Source organism: Rutidosis leptorrhynchoides, chromosome 4 (genome assembly GCF_046630445.1).
Source record: "Rutidosis leptorrhynchoides isolate AG116_Rl617_1_P2 chromosome 4, CSIRO_AGI_Rlap_v1, whole genome shotgun sequence".
NCBI classification, from domain to species: domain Eukaryota; kingdom Viridiplantae; phylum Streptophyta; class Magnoliopsida; order Asterales; family Asteraceae; genus Rutidosis; species Rutidosis leptorrhynchoides.
The window spans coordinates 579,344,604-579,360,229 of NC_092336.1; the positions used below are offsets into that span (position 1 = coordinate 579,344,604).

Consider the following 15,626-nt stretch of genomic DNA (forward strand, 5'->3'; position numbering starts at 1 on the left):
AATTCAAACTCATGGAATTCAATGATATCTAAACTCGAGCTTGAACGAGAAAATATTTTGATCAAAATTACAAACCGATTTGTTTTCTAAAAACCCTATTTTCAATGCGTTCATTACCATTGAACGTAAAATCCTAGGAATTCACCTGGAATTCATTAGGTCACCTGAACTAAATCGGGTGTCAACCGTAAGAACGGTGGTTGCATAACATGGTCAAAGACAGGACTTTGTGCCAAACCGACAAATTATAAGGGTGAGCTTTGCTATTGCTCCTACCAAGGATAGTAATTGCGTCCGACACGTTATAAACCATAATCAAAAGCATGTCACGGGACATTGCCTTAACAGTTGCTTGTTCAACGCTTTCCTTTACAACCGGACAGTAGTTTGCCGAAAGGTAATATACGGGACAAGTAAACTGGACGTGTTGCTTTCCAAATACAAGGTTAGCAAGTGGGTGACACAAAACCGCAAGTTTTGAGCTAAAATTTTCAAATCTGAAACCCACCAAACCCACAAAAATATTTTGCAAACACCGGTAAAGGGTTATTCCGGAAAACTTATCTAGGGTAAAAACTAGATTTAATTTTCAAAAGATCAAATGTTTTCATAAAGATCCAATTTCCTTAATGGATCTAAATTTTTATAGTCATGTGGGACTGTAAACCATATCGTTACTTCCATTGTTTATACCGCCGTATAGAAATCACTGATGTACAAAGTGTGAAGAATAAAGAAGTGATTCTAGTATTTCAAGACAATATTGCTTGAGGACAAGCAACGCTCAAGTGTGGGAATATTTGATAATGCTAAAAACGAACATATATTTCATAGCATTATTCCTCAAGAAAGACAAGCTTTTAGTTGCAATTGTTCTATTTACAAGAGATATTCGTTTAAATAATAAAAGGTGAAGACAAAAGGCAGATTCGACAAATTGAAGACAAAAAGGTCCAAAGAGCTAAAAAGTACAAGATACAACTAAAAAGGTTCAAAATATTGATGAGGAACGTCTCAAAATGACAAGAGTACAAGTTACAAGACGCAAAGTACGCGATATAAAATAATACGCGAAGACGTCCGAAAATCCGGAACCGGGACCTGAGCCAAGAAGAAACGCCCGACGCAACGGACCAAAAATATCTAGTCTACTATGCACAAGAATATAATATAATATATATATAATTATATATAATTATATATTATATATATTATTATTATTATATTACGTCGGCAAGAAGAAAACAAATCCATTTGGCTGGATCCAGGGTGGCCATGCGACTCGCATGGCCAGAAGCACAAATCCATGCGAGTCGCATGGAGTGAGATTGCTGGTCAGGTCCTATATAAAGCCAGTTTTGTGCCGAGTTTTAATCATCTTTTTCTCTTCCTCTTCATACGTAAATATATTTATATTTATAATTTATATTTTAATTTTAATTATAATTCTAATAATAAGGGTATGTTAGCGAATGTTGTAAGGGTGTAAGTCGAAATTCTGTCCGTGTAACGCTACGCTATTTTTAATCATTGTAAGTTATGTTCAACCTTTTTACATTAATGTCTCGTAGCTAAGTTATTATTATGCTTATTTAAAACGAAGTAATCATGATGTTGGGCTAATTACTAAAATTGGGTAATTGGGCTTTGTACCATAATTAGGGTTTGGACAAAAGAACGACACTTGTGGAAATTAGACTATGGGCTATTAATGGGCTTTATATTTGTTTAACTAAATGAAAGTTTGTTAATGTTAATATAAAGATTTACAATTGGGCGTCCCTATAAATTACCATATACACTCGATCGGACACGATGGGCGGGGTATTTATATGTACGAATAATCGTTCATTTAACCGGACACGGGAATGGATTAATAGCCACTAGAATAATTAAAACAGGGGTGAAATTACATTCAAGGGTAATTGGTGTAATTGTTAACAAAGTAGTAAAACCTTGGTTTACACGCAGTCGATAACCTGGTGTATTCATTAAACAAAGTATTAAAACCTTGTTACAATTCGAATCCCCAATTAGTTGGAATATTTAACTTCGGGTATAATAATAATTTGACAAGGACACTTGCAATTTATATTTATGACTGATGGACTGTTATGGACAAAAACCAGACGGACATATTGAATAATCCAGGACAAAGGACAATTAACCCATGGGCATAAAACTAAAATCAACACGTCAAATATCATGATTACGGAAGTTTAAATAAGCATAATTCTTTTATTTCATATTTAATTTCCTTTATTTTATATTTAATTGCACTTCTAATTATCGCACTTTTATTTATTGTTATTTTATTTTATCGCACTTTTAATTATCGTACTTTTTAATTATCGCAATTTTATTTTATCGCATTTTTATTATTCGCAATTTCATTATCGTTATTTACTTTACGCTTTAATTTAAGTCTTGTATTTATTTTATATTTTACATTAGGTTTTAACTGCGACTAAAGTTTTAAAAATCGACAAACCGGTCATTAAACGGTAAAAAACCCCCCTTTATAATAATAATATCACTTATATATATTTGTATTTTTATAAAAGTAAACTAATATAGCGTTGAGCTTTGTTTAAAGATTTCCCTGTGGAACGAACCGGACTTACTAAAAACTACACTACTGTACGATTAGGTACACTGCCTATAAGTGTTGTAGCAAGGTTTAAGTATATCCATTCTATAAATAAATAAATATCTTGTGTAAAATTGTATCGTATTTAATAGTTTTTCCTAGTAAAATATAAGCTATTTTATATACACCTCGTTCGACATCAGTTACGTCTACGTACTTTTCTGCAATATTGAATCACAATATTGATACGTTGAGATCTACGGTTATTTGATACTCTGAGTTTCGATCACATTTTGGTGAACGACCTTATATGCTGCTAAGGTGAGTTTCATAAGATCCCTTTTACTCTCTACATTTTTGGGCTGAGAATACATGCAAATGCTTTATAAACTGATTTACAATATTTATATGTGTGAGTTTCATTTGCTCCCTTTTTAATTGCTTTTGCAATATATATTTTTGGGCTGAGAATATATGCACTTTATTTTAAACGCAATGGATACAAGTACATACTAAATTCTACACTGAGTTTGAACCAAAAATCCCTTAGCTTTGGTAACTGTTAACTGCCAGTTATAAGAACTGGTGGGCGCGAGTAGTAGTATATGGATCCATAGGGCTTGACATCCCCGTCCGAGCTAGAGCACTAGCCTTTTAACGGATGTATACTATTTGAGAAGCGTACACGTTGGTTTGCGTGTATTTTTAAGATGATTATACAAAGGGTACTTATTATATAGACGTTAAAGTTTAGTTACCAGGGTGCTCAATTTTCGTAGAATATTTTGATAAACGTTTCTGGATGAAACAACTGAAATCTTGTGATCCACCTTTATATACTGAATTATACGAAACATTAAAACTATGAACTCACCAACCTTTGTGTTGACACTTGTTAGCATGTTTATTCTCAGGTTTCCTAGAAGTCTTCCGCTGTTTGCTTAGATGTTAGACAAGCTATGTGCATGGAGTCTTACATGACATATTTTTCAAGGAAACGTTGCATTCACCAAATCATCACCATGTATCTTATTTTGACTGCATTGTCAACGAAAGTACTGTTGTAAACTATTATTTATGGCGATTGTCTATATGTAGAAATCATCAGATGTCGAAAACCTTTGATTTAAACATTCATTTATGATGTGCCTTTTCAAAAGAATGCAATGTTTACAAAACGTATCATATAGAGGTCAAATACCTCGCAATGAAATCAATGAATGACGTGTTCGTCCATATGGATTTGGAGCGATCGTCACATATTAACAGAGACAGAAACAGGAACAGAAAAAGATAGTGAGTAGCAGCAGGTGTTGGGTGGTTTTGTTGATGGTTGTAGTGGTGTTAAGGTGGTGGATGTGGTATTTGAAACAGAAACGGATTAAAGCAGCTGCAGTAGCGATAGAAAAGGGATGTGTTGGTGATCGGAACAGCACAGGAATGAGTGGTGTTCGATTTGGGTGATAACTTTGTGGGTTCTTGATTGTCTACAGTAGTAACGACCAACATGATATTTGATTTAGGTTATATATGTCGAACAGGAACAAGGAAACAGTAAGATGACTGAGGTTGGAGGCGGTTGATGGTAGCTTCAAGGTGATCTTGGAGTTTGTAGTGGTTGTGCTTCGAATGATGATCATGTTTGTCACAGAAAACGCAAAACTAGAGAGAGAGGAAGAGAGATATGGTGGATGGTGGATATGGTTATAATGGTGGTGATTAACGTGGTTGCAGGTGATCGGTGATGGTGGAGTTGCAGTGATGGAAGTGGGTTTTGGAGAAGACAACTTAAGTGGTCTTGGTGATCAATTAATATCAGATGATTGATTGAAATGGCGAGTGCCTTGATGGTAGGACACGAGTAGGAAAAAGAAAAAGATGGTTTGTTTGAGTACTTCTTTGATAATTTCAATCTGATAAAAGCTAAGAGGTTTAAAATAGATAATGGTAATGAGAGAACTTGAATGGATTTGCCAATATCATTGATCAATTGGCTTGATTTCTAGTGTGAAGTGATCAACTGTATTTTTCAATTGGTCAGGAAGAAAACAAGGTAGATAAAATAAAATACACAGAATAAAATCTTGAAATCGATCTTCCTTTAATCAGACAACAAGGACAAAGAATAATAAAAAAATAAAAGTTGAGTAAGATTGTTAACGGATTTCGTTTATATTGAACCACGAGCCGGTAGCACTATAAAATGAGGCGTGAACCACGAGCCGGTAGCGCCAAAGTGTGAACCACGAGCCGGTAGCACTATAAACGAGTGAGACTCAAATGCGCATGGTGTGAATCATGAGCCGGTAGCACCATAGCGTTATGGTTAACCATATTATATTGTTGGATATTGTTTAGCATGCTATATATATATATATATATATATATATATATATATATATATATATATATATATATATATATATATATATATATATATATATATATATATATATTGTGTTGGGTATATACTAATGTGGTGTTGTGATAGTGTACGAGTCGTTAGCATTATGAGTATGACGGCATGCTATTTGAGTTATATTTTCGTATGAGGTATTTGGTGGGTGCGATTGCAAATAGATGGGTTATATATGTGTATGTATAATTGTTGCACTCACTAAGCTTTGCTTACCCTCTCGTTGTTTACCTTTTTATAGGCTCTGGCGTGGACAAGGGTAAGGGCGTTCGTTTGGATTAGAGATCCCGCTTTTGGAGTTTGACCGAGATTTAGGTAGTTTAACCCCCAAACACCATGCTCATAGTGTCGTTTGGAATTTAAACTAGTGTGATCGAAACTCATATTTTGTATGAAACTCGTATTTCGGCCATATGTGGGCCCGGTTCGTAAAACTTGTTTTACTATTGAAACGTGTTAGTTTTACATATTAGAACATGTTGCGGAAAGCGTTTCGCCTAAATATGTCGGGAAGTGGGAGATCTTTATTTGAAAATTGACAAAACCGGGCAAAAGCTGATTTGGCATGTGCGCGCCGCGCACTACACTGTAAAAAAAAAAAAAAAAATTATTTCGCGTATTCATTTGGATAACGGGTTGAGTTGTTACATGAGAGAAATCAGCTTATCTTACTAATTAGTAATTGATTAATGAACTAGATTAACGACATTTACACTTAGGGATTTGATTATAATGGTCTTAATAAAAAGCAATTCGGATCCTAGGGAATTGAATGTAAGTGAATGCCCTTATTTCATTTGAATTCGTATTTGTTAGTTTGCGTTTTTCTTATTTTAATTCGTTTAAACTTCCCCAATTTACTTAGAATAATTATTAGTTTAAGATTTTTAAACTGCTACTCCCCGTAGAACGAACCATGCACTTGCTAAATCTGTACTACACTGATCATGAATAGTTGCCTGAATCGTGTGTTAATTTATTTAGTTTAGTTCAAGATATTTAGGTTGCATTTTAGCACATCAACTTTTTGGCGCCGCTGTCAGAGACCGGTGTTATTTGAGTTTTTATTTACTTTTAGTTATTCCATCCTTTCGTGGAAACTTGTGTTCGCAAAAGTTACTTTTAGTTATGACATACTAGGCTACATTGATGGTACCATTATTGAACCACTCAAAACCATTGATGGGTCACCAAACTCAGCACACTACTTGGTATCGTAAAGACTAAGTTGTTCTCAATGCTATGCTCGACAGTTGTGAGGGTACTATTCATACGCATATTGCGTCGCTTGCCACAGCTCTTGATGCTTGGAATCGCCTTCAAACTTCTCTATTTAATGCTCTCGAGCCTTATCGTTTGATTGTTTATCGATTTTAGGTCCTTTCATATGGTTCTTAATTTTTATAGTAATCGTTATTTTAGAAAAAAATAGTATAATGTGAACCAAATTGGCAAAGAATGCTTGCATTTTGTTTGTTGTATTCATTAAAAAAAAAAATTTGAATTTTTAGAATCCATATAACTACAAGTAAGAAAAAAGAAGCCGCTCATTTTTTATTTACATATTTGTAGTGGTGAATAATATAATATGGTTGATAGCTAGTTACACAATGTATAATGTATACATGTAATGGTAGCAAACTTATAAATATGTTCATCTGTTTTGAATGGTTAGTTTACTTTCAAGAAGCGGAATGTCAAAAATTAGCACGATCACACATGTCCTTAAATAGACAACACGTGTCCGAAAATAGGTACATGTGGCGTATCGTGTCTCAGCTTCAGTTGCCACCTCTCTTTCTCATACATACATGCAACTTGTTTCTCCTTGTGACAAGCTCTTAGTTGCACCCAAAACATCAAGTTAATCACGTAATTTCAGATCGGAAGCCACCGTTAAATATGTCTTCAACGTATGAAAGTAGTATGACCGATGAAACTGGAGCCCAGAAGAATGGGAAACCAATATTGTCAATGGGCCAACAAATTCTTAACAAAGGCTCTGAGTTGTTGCAGTCTTTTAAGCCCATAAATAAAATGAGTCAACATGTTTGCACTTTTGGTTTGTATAGCCATGACATGACTCGCCAGATCGAGACTCATCACTTTGTCACACGACTTACCAACGACTTCCTGCAGGCTGCCGTTTATGATAGCGATCAACCCAACGCCCGTCTCATCGGTATGCTATTTTTATCCAACATAAATGCAAATATTGACTCAATTTGGGTTTGAATTTCGTTGGGTTTTACAAATTATGTTTGATTTTCACTTCGATTTTTTATTCAGTCTTAAAATATGGCCAAACCAAAATTTAAATTGAACTGCCAATATCTTAAAGAGGCAAAATGTAGGATCATTTCAGGACCAATTGGTAGTAAAAGAAGGTTCACTTAAATTTATATTTATACATTTGTTTCTATCAGTTTTTGATGTGGGACTATTGTGTATTTTCTTAATCGATTATCTCCAACAAAAAATATGAGCAAATAATTTGCTGACATTCATATACGGAGTATAATAGAAGAATAGAAATGAAATTTTTAGTGGCTTTTTAATGTTTATTTGAGTAATAAATATTTCTTTTAGAGCATATATAAATATAAATAGAAAATATGCTCTAAAATAAATACTCCGTATCAAATTTTAGTAAACTTCATCTACTTTATCCCTGAGAGGCTGAGAGATAAATATAATTGTGTTAATAACTATAGTTGTTGTTTCTAATTTTGAAGGGGTGGAATATATAGTTTCTGATACCATCTTTGAAACGTTGCCACCTGAAGAACAAAAGTTGTGGCACTCTCATGCTTACGAGGTTATTTTATTATCACTCATGACCTCCTACCTTCATTCTCCAGTATAAATCAATCTATATAAAGTATAATTAATTATTAATGGAACATATGAATATTAAAATTATTGAGTTGTTGATTAAAATTTGTTTGTTTCAGATCAAATCTGGCATCTGGGTGCATCCAAGAATGCCAGATATGCTTGTCATGCCTGAACTAAAGAACCTAGCCAAGACATATGGCAAGTTTTGGTGCACATGGCAAACAGACGAAGGTAATTTAAGGCCACACTTATAAAAATAGTCATATACTTTATATTCAACAACATTGCATTTGCTTGTATGTGTATAAAATGGACATTCATACATCATTATCCCTGTATTTATTAATGGCTCATTTTGAAGGTGACATGCTTCCATTGGGGCCTCCATCATTGATGATGTCACCACAAGCGGAGGGTGAGGGTGTCGTTAATCCGGAGTTGATTAAAAAGAGAGATGACAACTACAATATATCCAAGGATGATGTGATGAATTCGAGGATCGAAATTCCAGAGCCAGAGTGGATAAACCCTATGGCTGATTACTGGAGACAACATAATAAGTGTTTTGAAATAGACATACAAAGCATCGAGATGAAGAAATTGAAACCGACTAGTTTTCCATGAAGAAACCGAAACAGACTACTTTTATTTTTTCAAGAAAATAATAGTTAGACTTGTATAAGGATATGATTCAATCTCTTTGTAGATCTCGTTGGTTGAAATAATAAATTGGCAATAATAATCAGGTGTTAGTTGAATCAAGGGCCGAATGGTCCGAAAAGGCCGGTAACATAAGTTACCCAATTTGACAATCAAGGTAACCCTCAAATCGCATAAGTCTACCCTCAAATCGCATAAGTCTGAAAAGGATTTCAATTTTATTTTTCCTCAAGAAAAGGATTGCATGTTCAAAAATTTTAAAATTGGGGTAATCTTTACACGTTTGGTCCCGAAATTACTTAAATATTATACCCATCGTCCTCTTCATTATCTTCACCCTTTTCATGTGTTTTATTTCAGATATGGCTACTGAATTCGTCTCAAAATCAATTTCAGCATCAGTTTGGAGTATCAAATCCACGAAATCAAACAACATGTATTTCATATCTGAGATCCAAATTAACGAATCTCGTCATCATCATATTCATTTCAGATCTGGAATGAATTAACAAAAAGTAAAATTGTAGATCTGTTAGGATTCATTTCATGAATCTCTCTGCAAATTTTCAGACTCTGATTCGTTATATTGAAAATGAATTTTGAAGTCAAAGCTTGGGGTTTAAAAGACAAACTATTCTTCATTCATCAAATTGAAGAATTATATGTCGTTTTTGGACATGAATCTGACTAACGAACGTTAGGATGAAGGAATCTTCATCTTAAAACTTCATCTTAAAACATCTAGTTCATGATTTTGGATCTTGAGTAAAAAAAAAACAACCTTAAGCTGTAAGTAATTTGCAATCTCCATTGCATATCAATATCTATATTTATGTTAAATGCACTAATAAGACAGATTACTAGTTGATGATTATCTATATTTATGTTAAATGCACTAATAAGACAGATTACTAGTTGATGATTGAAACTTTAACTTGTTAGATAAGCTGTTAATGTAAAATCATCATAAAAAGGATTATGGTTAAAAATTCTAAGTAACTTCAAGGACCAAACGTGTATTTTTGTCTAACGATCGTTAATGAAATTGACTAAGATTATTCCAATTTTAAAATTTTTGAACACGCAATCCTTTTCTTGAGGAAAAATAAAATTGAAATCATTTTCGAGCTTATACGATTTGGGGGTTACCTTGATTGTCAAATTTGGTAACTTATGTTACCTTTTCAGGCCATTTGCCCTTGAATCAATGAATACAAATAGATTCAATCTCATTGCTATTACTCTTTTATATACAAGGAAAATAGTTTTTTGTTACTAAATCTTAGACCATTTATAGTGGTTGAGTGTTTGAGTTAGTGGTGTGAGCTGATTTTTGTATTTTTTTGATAATTAGGATGTGCAGGTTTTTTGTGTAGATAGTGGTGGCCTAGTGTGATTTTTGTGTGTAGGTTGGTAGTGTTATGATGACGTGTTAAAATATAATTGGTAAAATATTAAAAATGAATAAAAATAATATTTTTAAAATAATATAAAAGTAATAACTGGAAACCCACAAACCTTAAATTTCCGGTTGGAATCCAAAGAACCCTCCTTCAAATGATAAAAGTCACGCCTCAATAGGTGAGAAAATGGTGTTGGATTATGCAAATCATCAACCCACCGGCGTGGGTGATGACCGATACAAGTGATCTTATACTCTCTACTAATTTATAACACGTATATATTTGAACAGAATTTCTACCCATACACAACTGTTTCTCAAATCTTATTACATACTCCGTACAATTCAACATTCTATTGCAGTTATTGCTAACAATCCCACAAATAAACAATGGAAATACGTAAACAAAAAATTACAAAACTGTATATACTAATTTTAACAATATATTTCATAGAAGCACCTGGGAAAAAATACGACCCCGCGTTGCTGCGGTTGAATTCAACGCGCGGTGAAATTTGAATATACGTTGTTTGGTACCTAATATATCTAGTAGGTTGTATTGTTTGTTGGACGTGTATGTATATGTATGAAATATAGCCCGAAATATTTAGTGTTTTTTAACGATGTCCGTTTCTCGTATAGTTAGTCGCGTTGTGTTCATAAATTATTTCGAGTTGAACGGTGGTCTCGAAAAAATTTAACTCATACCGAGTGAGACTATAGGGCCCGTTATTTGTTTTTTTAACAATGTCCGTTTCGCGTATAGTTAGTCCCGTTGGGTCCGTCTGATTTTTTCGAGTTGAATGGTGACCTCGGAAAAATTTAACTCGGACCGAGCGAGAAGATATGGCCCGTTAAAAATTCGGGTGAAATTAATTTCTTTTATTTTAATAAAATTATATATTTACTCTTTCTACCCCTGAAAAAGTGAAAACTTGAGGGGCCGTTGTGTAAATTAAGCCAAAATTGAGGGACCGTTTGTAGCGTGAACGCAAACTCAAAACGACAATCAAGTTGAACTGAAACTACGATTTCGGCCATGAGTTTTAGTATGTGGGTAAATAAATAAATAAATAAATAAATAAATAATAATAATAATAATAATAATGATAATAATAATAATAATAATAATAATAATAATAATAATAATTATTATTATTATTATTATTATTATAATAATAATAATAATGAATAGTTATTAGATAGAAAAAATTATGTTGATGGATTTATAATAAATGAGAAGTTTAATAGTTAAATTATAAAATGTGAAAAGTTTGTGGTAAGTTTGTAAAAGCTATGAAATTAACTATTATAAAGAGTGTGCTTGAATTATTAAAAAATAAAAAGTTTGGGGTAGATTTGTGGAAGTTACAAAGATTACTATTCATTTTCTCTATGACATTTAGATATAACTAGTTTTCGAACCCTCGCTTCGCGGCGGGGTTCGGTTTTCAATGTATTTTATTGAGTTTAGTTTGTAAAATTATTCTGTGGCTAACGATGATGTCGTTGAAGCGCAACCCGAGTCGAACTAAAAGGTATAGCTCGTGAAAGATTTAAATGTTGTGTTAAATTAACAATATATGTGCATCTCCGCGTTTCGCTATGGAGTTGTCGACTTTTAAAAATTTAACGCAAAATCAACGTGTATGAAAAGTACCCCAAATATTTAGCGTTTTTTAAAAAGCGTCCGTTTTGCGTATAGTTAGTGATATTGTGCTCCTAAATTTTTTTCGAGTTTAACGATGGTGTTGGAAAAATTTAACTCGTTGCGAGTGAGAAGATATGACCCGTTGAAGATTTGGGGGGAGTTTGTTTAAGATTTTTTTTATGAAAATGGTTATTTGACACTTTACCCCCTGTTTGGGGGGAGATTTGAATTTTCGGAGAAAGTCTGGGGTTAAATAATAATTATAATAATAATAATAATAATAATAATAATAAAAAGGTGTAAAGTCAGAATTACCCCTAGTCACTATTCATTTCACCTATGTCTTTTAGATATAGGTATATATAATAATAATAATAATAATAATAATAATAATAATAATAATAATAATAATAATAATTATTATTATTATTATTATTATTATTATTATTATTATTATTATTATTATTATAATAATAATGAATAGTTATTAGATAGAAAAAATTATGTTGATGATTTATAATAAATGAGAAGTTTAATGGTTAAATTATAAAATGTGAAAAGTTTGTGGTAAGTTTGTAAAAGCTATGAAATTAACTATTATAAAGAGTGTGCTTGAATTATTAAAAAATAAAAAGTTTGGGGTAGATTTGTGGAAGTTACAAAGATTACTATTCATTTCCTGTATGACATTAAGATATATAGATGAATTAGACCGACTATATATCTTCATATATCAAGTAATCCTTGTATTTAAAACAAATAGATTACAAATCATATTTTGTGTTTTGAACATAGATGTCCTGTGTCCTTATGTGAATGGGACGACAGCTGTGAATGAAATGATGTTTTTAACCCACATTGGCTGAGCCAGAAAAAGAGGCAAAGGGAGAGATGTGTATAAAAACAAAGGCCCAAAGGCAAAGAGAAGGATGCCTTTCTCGGCCTTTTGGCTAAGATCAAGTGTACAATCTGTTCTTATTGTTGAGAAAAGCGACACCGAATTATAGCAAACCGCTAGTAATAATTGAAATAGCGACAATAAAGAGACACCAAGATTTAACGTGGAAAACCCCAATAGGGTAAAAACCACGGACAAGGAAAGAAACGATTCACTAATAAGAATAATAGGAATTTCACTTCTCTCTAATTACAATGATAAATACTAATCTTTATATCTCTTGTAATTAGGAGATTATTCACTAACTCTCTATTTATCTATTAGTATACAAGATTACATCTTGAATTTGGGATGCACTGAATGAACTATAACGACCCGTCCTAATCCATCTGGACGAATATATTACATTTGGTTACATCGCGAGGTACTTGACCTCTATATGATACATTTTATAAACATTGCATTCGTTTTTAAAAGACAAACTTTCATTACATCGAAAGTTGACGGCATGCATACCATTTCATAATATATCCAACTATAATCGACTTAGTAATAATCTTGATGAACTCGACGACTCGAATTCAACGTCTTTTGAAATATGTCATGAATGACTCCAAGTAATATCTCTAATATGAGCAAATGCACAGCGGAAGATTTCTTTCATACCTGAGAATAAACATGCTTTCAAGTGTCAACCAAAAGGTTGGTGAGTTCATTAGTTTATCATTTTAATAGACCACAAGATTTTCATTTCCATTTCTCGTAAATATACGTCCCATGCATAGAGACAAAAATCATTCATATGGATTGAACATCTGGTAACCGACATTAACAAGATGCATATAAGAATATCCCCTATCATTCCGGGACATCCATCGGACATGATAAAAATAACATCGAAGGACTAAAGCATCCGGTACTTTGGATGGGGTTTGTTAGGCCCAATAGATCTATCTTTAGGATTTGCGTCAATTATTAGATCGGTTTACTAATTCTTAGGCTACCAAGCAAAAGGGGCATATTCAGCTCCGATCATTCAACCATATAATGTAGTTTCGATTACTTGTGTCTATTTCGTAAAACTTTTATAAAAGCGCATGTATTCTCAGTCCCAAAAATATATATTGCAAAAAGCATTTAAAAAGGGAGTAATGAAACTCACGATACAATATTTTGTAGTAAAAATATTCGTACGACGATACTGAACAATGCAGGGTTGGCCTCAGATTCACGAACCTATATCATTTTTATATTTATTAATACACATAATCGAAATTGAACAATTTCATATATTATAACTTATATTATATATTATATATATTTAATTTGTGTATATACATTTATAATGACTAATATTTATATAGTTATATATATTTAGTTAATATTATATTAAAAATACTTAATTTGTTATATATGAATATCTATATAAAAATGTTAATATGATTAATACATACTTATATGTAATATTACTAAAAGTATATTTTTATATACAAAATATTTATTTGGTAACATAATGTCAATAATAGTAATAAAAGTTGTTTTTGATTATAATGATAATAATACTACTATTAATAATAACTATAAAAATAATGATTTTACAAATAATAATATTACTAATATTTACTTTAATATCTATAATGATAATAATACTACTAATAATAATACTAGTACTTATGATAATAATAAAAATAATAATGATGATGATGATGATGATAATAATAATAATAATAATAATAATAATAATAATAATAATAATAATAATAATAATAATAATAATAATAATAATAATAATAATAATAATAATAATAATAATAATAATAATAATGATGATGATGATGATAATCCTAATAATAATAGATTTTAATATTAAAGCTAATCTTAAATGATAATTTTAATAAATAAGTAAATTTTAATAATAATAATAATAATAATAATAATAATAATAATAATAATAATAATAATAATAATTCTAACAATAATGATAATAATAATAAAAGTAAGATTTATACCATCTCGATTATCATCCGAATCACGTCATTTTCGTTCTCATACTCATCGTAATCATAATCATAATTCTATGATCACCATCATCAATCTTATATCCTAATCACCTTATTATCATCATAACAACCATTATCATCATTGTAGTAACCCTCATTACTAAAATCATGTCCGCATATCATAGTGATCATCATCATGTTATCACTATTATCTTAATTCTTTATCTCGCTCATCCTACTTATCTTCATATTCGATTACCATCACACACCTCATTATCGTCACCTTAACCGAACCCCATCGTCACTTAATCATAATCCTTATTAGTTATTATCATCATTATTTCCTTTTCACTCATAACTAACCATAGCTTTACTATTATCCTCGTATTACTAATATCAATCGAGTAAAGAAAAAATATAATAGCCATGTAGTTTTTACGGCCCAAATGGAACAATGATACATGGCCCGATATAAATAGAAAAAGGAATCGATAATCAAATAGTAGAAACTCATTTCTATAACTGCATCTAGATAGGATTCCTTTTTTTTTATTCGAACCCTACACAGCCCCAATCAATCCACTTTGTACAAAACAATTCCATGTTACTTTATAAATCAAGTGGAGTTGTTTGTGTGATGACCCGGAAATTTCCGAACAAATTTAAACTTTAATCTTTATATATATCCGACACGATAAGCAAAATCTGTAATGTTGAGTCCCAAAAGTTTTGAAACTATATTCATTTAATCAAATACCCTTTAACAATGCCTAACGATTCACGAACAATTATGTGTAAATAAATATATATGCATATACATGTGTGCTTATTAAATTGAGATATATTAATAAAACATTGAACGGATTAGTTAATATAAGCTATAAGATCTATTTTTTTTTTTAACTTGGAAATGCTATCAAGGTATTGAATGAATAATATGTTACATAAACATATTTGTTCGGTGTAAGTTTATCGACGAGATTAAAAGATAATATCAAATGATTGAATTATCAGATACATTGAATTATGATTAAGAGTATCTGTTATGAGGTCCACTTTGAATTAGGTAACCCTTATTATTAACCGTATTCGGAAAATGGTAAAGTGAGTTATAAAAGAAGACAAAGGTGTCAATTAACGGGAACTAGCCAAATGTTAGTGGAGTTTTCTG

At 31.6% G+C, this 15,626-nt stretch overlaps 1 protein-coding gene and 1 pseudogene across 1 annotated transcript; both read left to right on the plus strand.

The window, feature by feature from the left end:
- Positions 1-6,968: 6,968 nt before the first annotated feature.
- Positions 6,969-8,468, plus strand: LOC139845479 (oil body-associated protein 2C). The gene is made up of 4 exons (XM_071835727.1): positions 6,969-7,188; positions 7,742-7,824; positions 7,961-8,075; positions 8,206-8,468. Exons 1-4 carry the CDS (start codon positions 6,981-6,983, stop codon positions 8,466-8,468), a joined length of 669 nt encoding a protein of 222 aa, XP_071691828.1. The 5' UTR covers positions 6,969-6,980.
- Positions 8,469-12,486: 4,018 nt separating this feature from the next.
- On the plus strand, positions 12,487-12,599 carry LOC139846325 (U2 spliceosomal RNA; annotated as a pseudogene).
- Positions 12,600-15,626: the final 3,027 nt, after the last annotated feature.

Coding starts and splice junctions, on each gene's coding strand:
- LOC139845479 (XM_071835727.1), top strand. CDS start 6,981: ATGGGCCAACAAATTCTTAACAAAGGCTCTGAGTTGTTGCAGTCTTTT. Junction 7,189..7,741: donor ACCCAACGCCCGTCTCATCG/GTATGCTATTTT, acceptor CTAATTTTGAAG/GGGTGGAATATATAGTTTCT. Junction 7,825..7,960: donor GGCACTCTCATGCTTACGAG/GTTATTTTATTA, acceptor TGTTTGTTTCAG/ATCAAATCTGGCATCTGGGT.